The 8,232-nt window shown below is 41.7% G+C and overlaps 1 protein-coding gene across 1 annotated transcript; it reads left to right on the top strand.

Moving 5' to 3' along the window:
- Positions 1 to 725: 725 nt before the first annotated feature.
- Positions 726 to 7,059, top strand: lhx1a (LIM homeobox 1a). The gene is made up of 5 exons (XM_085370800.1): positions 726 to 895; positions 2,579 to 2,802; positions 3,505 to 3,788; positions 5,607 to 5,772; positions 6,680 to 7,059. The coding sequence occupies exons 1-5, from the start codon at positions 726 to 728 to the stop codon at positions 7,057 to 7,059; spliced, it is 1,224 nt and encodes a 407-aa protein (XP_085226926.1).
- Positions 7,060 to 8,232: the final 1,173 nt, after the last annotated feature.

The following is an 8,232-nucleotide window of genomic DNA, read 5'->3' as shown; positions in this document are numbered from 1 at the left end:
TCGAGCGCATCCTTGCGTACGCACGGTACTGGAGATCGAGGGGCATCCCAGCACACTGATTACAACCGGAGCGACCGGCGAGTCCCAGCATCCTATCACAAACCAAACATCCAGGATCATCCAACAGAGAGGAAGGGAAACACTCTTTTTTTCATCTTCTGGCTGTGTGATTTTGTTTCTCGCCGGGTTTTGAACAGTGGATAAGATGCCATGTTAAAGTACTCTGAATTATTTGTAGGCGTGCGTGTCTTCTTGTGTGACAGCTCTGCCCTAAAATCGTTTTATTAGAAGCCTCTGTCAGCACTGGCTGCCATACGACGCTCTTCTCTTTGGCCGATGCGTCACCGGGACAACCAAACCGGCTCCCCTCTTCTCGCCTGAGCCGATCGGCAGCTTCCTGTGCTGAACACCTTGGTTGAATTTTGCCACGGATCCATAAAAGGACTGATTTATTTTTTTCAACCTTTTGACTTTTCCTCCAGTGAGGACGCGATCGCCAACCCTTCCTGGTTCTTTGCTTTTTGGGACGTTGAGTCTTTTTACGCATGCAGGGAGAAATCTGTGGTGACACCTGATCGACTGGCTTCTCTTGCGCACGTTTGACCCAGGAGCTCCAGGCGAATCGGGGAGGGAGAGAGCAGATACTCGGTCAATGCTCGGCCTGTGCTGTTGATTTGGTTTGTGTGTTTGCTTCGTTTGTGGGGGGTTGTTGCCCAGCCAAAGCCATGGTCCATTGCGCCGGCTGCGAGAGGCCTATCCTGGACCGCTTTCTGCTCAACGTGCTGGACAGAGCCTGGCACGTCAAGTGCGTGCAATGCTGCGAGTGCAAATGCAATTTGACAGAGAAATGTTTTTCTCGAGAAGGGAGACTATACTGCAAAAACGATTTCTTTAGGTAAGCTCGATGAAGATGGCAGAAACCCTTTGAAAAGTAATGTTTTTGTACTCCTTCGCTCTTTTACTTTTCTTTTGCATACGAATAATACACAGCAGGTAAGCAGGGACAAACCATGAAGGAAATTATATAAAGATATTTATATATTTTCAAAAGAAGGACCAAAGGTAGTTATGGCACACAGTGAGACGAGAAAACTATATAAGAAACCCTACAAACATTAGATTAAACTGCAAACGACCTCAGTCTACCGCAAATTTAGTGGAAACATCTGTATCTTCCACGTTATTTACCATTTGAAAATATATTCTATTAATTGTAGGTGACCACCAAAAAAAGGAAAGTATTTCTTCGTGGCTCAGACTGCTGTTACAGTTCAAATCTGCTCAATTATAAGTGAAGAAAACCTAAAAGATAACACAAACAAAAATGACAGAACATCTGGTTAGGTAACAAAGAGAATGTCCTTTTGAATTCTCTAAATAAACGAATAAAACGACCCGTCCCGTCTTTTGATTAGTAGTAAGTAATTGAAAGCTTGTTAACTTGGATTCTTATGCAAAAACAGCAACAAAAGAGGAGCAGCAACATTAAACGCGTGTGCGCTCACTCTCAGCAGGGGGAGGGTTTGTTAGGAAATCGAGGAAATCACACTTGAAGGGGTTTTTTTGTTGGGTTTTTTTACAGCTTGTTGGCAGTCGTGGGAGCTTAGAGCATCAAACCGGCGCTAGAGAAACCGCTGCCCGGTGTGTTTGCTCAGTCTGGCTGAGGAGGACGTGATAAGTGGATTTGAATAGTAAACTAGTTGAAAAGATCAGGTCCGCAGACGATGCAATCACAGACGTGCAGTCAACAAGCACCGCACGCAACTCAGCAAACATTGTTTAACAGTGAAGTAGATGGCAGGGTGATAATTTATGAGCCAAAATCCAACCTAGTTTTTAAAGACACCTCAAATTGGTTTATTTACTGAAGCTCGACGCTTAAAATACGTGTTTGCAAAGACACACAAAAAACATGTAAAATAGAGGTAAAAATGTAACAGATGAAATTTTTGTGCAAAGGTTAATGCAGAGAGGAGTTCGCGTTTGTTTGTTTGCTGGCTTTATGTTTTTTTTTTAAAGAGGCAAAGCTACTGGTCAGCATTTTCTTTTACAAAAATAATTAAAAGTACAATTATAGCACAAATTATTATTATTATTATTATTATTATTATTATTATTATTATTATTATTATTATTATTATAGCATGTGATATAGAAATCTCCTAAAATAAAAAAACTATCTCTGTATGAATCTTCATTATTTTTGATCCGTTAAAATAATGATGGAATTAAAATGTCACATTTAACAATATTTATGACTCGATTTCATTCCTTAAATTACGCTGATATTTAATAGGATGGATTAATAATAAAATATGTATATCATACAAAGATATATATGAGAGAGAGCAAGACAGAAATAGATGATTTGTATCCTTAAGACACAATTATAACTTCCGGATGTTTATTTTGAATGTTTATTTTTGTGTCCGTTATATAAGTCGGCCCCATCACTTTGGTGTTTTTCCTTGCTAAATGTTTAGATCATTGTCTCTTTAAAGCAAATACATTAATAAACAATAAATTAAAAATGCAGAACACCCTTAATAGCAGGAGTAACCACCTCCATCCCCCGCAGGCGGTTCGGCACCAAGTGTGGCGGTTGCTCGCAGGGCATCTCTCCTAACGACCTGGTCCGGAGGGCCCGGAGCAAAGTGTTTCACCTTAACTGCTTCACCTGCATGATGTGCAACAAGCAGCTCTCCACCGGCGAGGAGCTCTACATCATAGACGAGAACAAATTCGTTTGCAAAGACGATTACCTAAACAACACCAGTGTAAAAGACACCAACCTCCTCTCAGGTATGCAGAGTCCTGCACGTGTGTTCTGTGAGTGTGTGTACGCAGGGCGAGTTAAATAATAATAATGATAATAATAATGATAGATAGATAGATAGATAGATAGATAGATAGATAGATAGATAGATAGATAGATAGATAGATAGATAGATAGATAGATAGATAGATATTTATTTGTTTATTTATTTATTTTTAAAGATGGACTTAACGTTTTCAACCTCACAGTGGCTTCCTCATTTCCATGACACAGCGCACGATGGTTTAAAAGCGCGAAATATTTTCTTTTCAGTTCAGATGATGGTTCTTTTGGCCTGATATGTAGCTGTGCTCAATCTGTTTTATTTTCATAATGTCAGATTTGGCTTTCTTTTTCTGTCCTTCTTTCTTTCTAATTAAGACTGTGCATTTTTTACTTGATATTTAAGCCTCCTCCGCATTCATAAATTCTGCTGTTGATAAATTTTCATTTTGTAAAACAAATGGCTGTATGTCACAAGTAAGGCCCGAATTCAGCACAAAACAACATCACTACAAAACGATAATTCCGAAATATAACTTCTAGTTAGCAGTGTTAGCGTGTGTTTGCACTTTGTCAGTGGTGATAATCCACCGAGTTAAATGCACTTTTAGAGACTCTGGCGCTTCACTGCTACGATAACACTGCTGTGTGAATATTATTCTAATATTTAGATGTCGTTTCTGCAGTAACGGCATGCAGCGACCCGAGTTTATCACCAGACTCTCAAGACCAGCTACAGGATGACGTGGTCCTAAAGGACACAGAGATAGCCGCGCTGTCCGACAAGGAGACCGTTAACAACGAGAACGACGACCAGAACCTGGGAGGGAAGCGGCGTGGCCCACGGACCACCATCAAGGCCAAGCAGCTGGAGACACTGAAAGCAGCGTTTGCCGCCACTCCAAAACCCACCAGACACATCAGGGAGCAGCTGGCCCAGGAGACGGGCCTCAACATGAGGGTCATCCAGGTAAAGAAACAGCTGCACCCAAGCAGGAGCTCTGCTTCAGCCTAAACTCAGTCTATAAGTCTATATAGACCATTATTTTTATTATCATTATTTTATCAAATGCGTGTTTCTAAATGTGTGGTCCATGCGGCCTCCTAATGCAATCCTTGATGTAGTATCATAACTTTCGTGGTCCCCGGTGATTTAAACACGATTCTGTAGTAAATCATCTAAATCGTGCAATGTGATGCTTTCAAATATTATGGAAATAGATTCAGGGGACACCCAGGGGTTGAGGAGGTGGGCTCGCGCCTTTTTCCGTTTTATAGGGTGTTACGCACCCATTAAAAGGTGTGATGTAACAGCTTATATTTTATGGAAAAATGTCCCAGCCAAGCTGCCAGACAGCAATGACCGAGCAGGCCCTCATCCCATCAGGGAGGCTCCACCTCCCCAAGCCTCCCCTCTCATATCCTTCACCCCTCTTTAAACGAGGCCTCTTCCCTTCAAACTGCGCGGTCACATCGAATTCATTAAGCCAAAGATTGGCCGATGGACGAGGTTGATTTGGAAATGGGTAATTTATATGGGTATTTTTGATTCTTGGCGCACACGACGGGGCAAAGTCGCCAACTGGCGCCGAGGTGCTGGGAGCGCTGGGAGCGCTAGGAGTCCTGGCACAGCGCTGCCATCACGTTTTGCGACCACATTTAGCCACGCTGTGAGCATTTTCAGCCAAGTGGAAAGGCACAAATCTGTTTCAAGGGTCTTCAGATTGTATCCTCACAACAAGCGTGCGTTACAGAAGGCCAAGTTAAACAACAAACGACACATACAACCAACTGTATGTTATTATTATTATTATTATTATTATTATTATTATTATTATTATTATTATTATTATTGATAATCCCAACTGATATTATTATAAATCATGGTTTATTTTCAAAGTCTATTGTGTGACACAAGAATTGGAAATACCTAATAATAAAATGTCTCAAATAAATTATATTTACGCGCCAAAATCACACAAACGTAGCCCTAAATTTATTGCAAAGTAGTCAAAGTAGTAGTGTCATTTTTTTAACTATGGGAATACATTTTTGTTTGTTTGCTTGTTTGTTTAAAAAAAGGCAAAATGCTTTAACGTAGAGTAATACCGAAAACGTGGAAGCGGGGAGATAGTGCTATTTAATGTGTGTGCGCTTGAGCGAGGAAAGGGGAGAGCATAATTAAAGGAAGCCGGCCTATAGATTAGGAAATGATAACCTCCAAGAGTCCGGTAATATATTGGTAACAACCCGCCTATTAAGTATTAATTGGAGATTTTAAACCCCTGCTGCTGCAGCCTTCAGTCGGAGTAAATGGAGGGTTAAAAGATCATTAGGGAGGTTAGATGGGACTGTCGCTCCTTAAACGATAATTGGGCGCAGTCCTCTTCGCCGCAGAGCCTTGCGAATTTAACGCACTGGCTCAACACGCTTGCCGCATACAGCGCGGTTATTGACTCTAATAAGAAGACAGCGGAGTAGGTGCCAAGGTAAACATGATACCTAATTACACTTTCCTTTCAATGAGGATACATTTAAATGCCGACGTTTGTTTGCATGTTCAGAAAAAACAAGCAAACCATTGTTTGTTTAGATATTTATTCATAGAATAGCAGCTCTAACCCCTCCCCGGCCACCCCCTTCCATAATCTCCATTTCTGCCTCTCCTCTCGTCTTTCGCCATAGAATATTGACGTGCAATCGAAATGGCGTCAGCAGTCTATTGCATATTTTCTGGGCCACATGATGTGATACACACGTACGCGTGTGTGTGGTTGCGTTTGTTCAGGTCTGGTTCCAGAACCGACGTTCCAAAGAGAGGCGGATGAAGCAGCTGAGCGCACTGGGCGCCCGGAGGCACGCGTTTTTCCGGAGCCCGAGGCGAATGAGGGCGCTGGGTGACCGGTTGGAGCCTGGGGAGCTCATCCCCAACGGACCCTTCTCCTACTATGGAGGTATGGTTGCTTAATATTTTCTTTCTTTTTTGACACGTTAAATTTCAACCTGGTTCTGACTGATAATGTGTTCGCCAAACATTGAATTGTTAAAAACAATTCAATGCATCATCTGTTATTTCCTATTAGCCGGTCATTTCTTCTTAATGTTTTGTCTTATATGCCATTATCCTATTCCCGGGGAATTATTTAGGTCTATGCCACTTTTTAAAGACGACCAGTGAGTAGCGAGCACACTAGGTCTATCCACATTTAACCGTCTTCGTTGTTTTCACACAATATTAAATGTCAAATGAGTGCATAATGTTAAAAACTAAAATGTATGAACAAGCAGTGAAAATGATGTAGTTTTCCTACTTACTGTTATTTTGGATGTATTCAAAAACAAACAAAAGAGGCTATACATGTTTTAGTCTGGGTCATCTCACCCACAGGCTTTAAGAAATGGCTTAGTATGGAATTCACTTCAAGTGAAGTTAGTTTACACCTGAGTGATTTCATACCAACGCGGCAATATTTCATCAAATGCTTTGAAATATCTGTTAATTTTCAGAGAATTCCATTTGTGTCTGGGCCTTTGTCCTTCCTGCTGAAGCAAAAAGTCTAATAATATTCTGCTGAGCTGAAAAAATTGGTCTCAGTAGGTAGAATCGCTGATGAAATGGCCCCCATTTTAATTAATTTTGTGGCCACGTTGTTCTCCCCACCCAATTGCAGTTTTGATTTAAGTGTAACGTGCTCTGTGACTAATGTAGCACAGCGAAGGTCTCTTTTTCTCTAATGCAAATCAAGCTATGTATATATATTCAATGAATTCCTCAACATCCCTGGAATTACTTCTGCAAACCCATTGTTCTCAGTCTGAGCTAATGGTGATATTTTTTTTCTACTTCTCTTGCATCTGCAGATTATCAAAGTGAATACTATGGTCCAGCAGGGAACTATGACTTTTTCCCTCAGGGGCCACCATCATCACAGGCCCAGACCCCAGTTGATCTCCCCTTTGTGCCATCCTCAGGCCCCACAGGCAACCCCCTTGGAGGTATGGACCACCCGCTCCCGGGCCACCATCCCTCCACTGAGGTGCAACGTTTCTCCGATATCATGTCCCACCACCCAGGGGATTCTCCCAGCCCAGAGCCCGGCATCCCAGGGCCCCTGCACAGCATCTCGTCAGAAGTGTTCGGCCCTAGTCCTCCTTTTACCTCACTGTCACTGAACGGGAGCGGATACAATAACCATCTGTCTCACCCGCCCTCAGAAATGAACGAGGGCACTGTGTGGTAGCTTTGCGAGGGAGCGGACTTTGCTGGCCAGAGATTCAGTAATGAAGGGTCGTGAGATCTGGAAGTGTTGGGGGACTGAGTCCAGAACAGGGACACGGATAATGACTGGGTTAGGGCAGTACCATAAACTATTTTTTCTCCTTTTTTTTTGGTGATTTCATATTTATTTATTTATTTATTTTCCCATTTGTTGTTCTTTTTGACAGGAGAGCATATTTAGCATAAAAATGATGCCCCAAAACACTGCAGCATTACGTTCGGGTGTTTTGATTGCTTCTTTCAACTCTTACCCCTACCCAGCCTGCATCCAAAAACTGGACTGAGACATCTTGTTACCCCTCCTGATTCCGGTCAGTGGCACGGCAGAGCGACCAATCCCCCAGTCCCCCTAACACTTAAAAAAAAGGAAGAAAAAAAACCTTTTCAAAATCTCCTGTAATATGTCCTAAACATGAAAACATCCTTAGCTACTGTCAAAGACTTCAATAGCTTTACAGAGAGAGAATAAAGGGGCTAAGGGTTGGTTGTGTGCTGACCTGGCACAGTAGGAAGGCTGAGCGGCATTCAGACTATGTGCGAGGAACTAGACGCGTCCCTTGTATTTATTCAGAAGCTCCTCAGACCTCTTGCCTCTCAAGGCTCTGCCATATTGACACTTAACCTTTTTCACAATATGTTTCTGGAGGCCAGAAGAAATGACAGTTTTCTCCTCTGCCTGGACTATTTGTTTGTTTCGGTTTCAGAATTTCAACCAAATCTGAAGAAGGCTGCCTTCAAAAGGCAAACCAGTAAAAGACTCCCTATGGATTGCAAGCCCTTTATTAAAAATGGAAGTGAACTTGAAATGGTGAGATGAAGTCTACCTTCTAAAAATCTTCTACTGGGGTTCTAAATGGGACTTAGAACAGTCAACTGTTTACGTAATATATTCAATTCAGGAGTCCAGAAGTCTCGAAAACCACGTTTTAGAACCTCTCAATCCATATAAAAATGTTCCAAGCAACCAACCAAACTTTTGTATTGATTTCATTTATATTGTACGGAGATAAAAACACATTTGCTGGGGTTGTGGTTCACTGTGCTAGTTTGTACGAGATGTTGTTTACAAAAAAGGTTAAAAAAATAAAAACACGAGTAAAGTAGACATTTGACAAATAAAAAAAATAGCACAAAT

This window comes from Diplotaxodon limnothrissa, linkage group LG14 (genome assembly GCF_057381915.1).
Source record: "Diplotaxodon limnothrissa isolate DT_005_m linkage group LG14, D_limnothrissa_male_GT1.1, whole genome shotgun sequence".
Classification (NCBI taxonomy): Eukaryota; Metazoa; Chordata; class Actinopteri; order Cichliformes; family Cichlidae; genus Diplotaxodon; species Diplotaxodon limnothrissa.
Note: the sequence above shows the minus strand (reverse complement) of the source record. Positions and strands in the feature narration are given on the sequence as shown.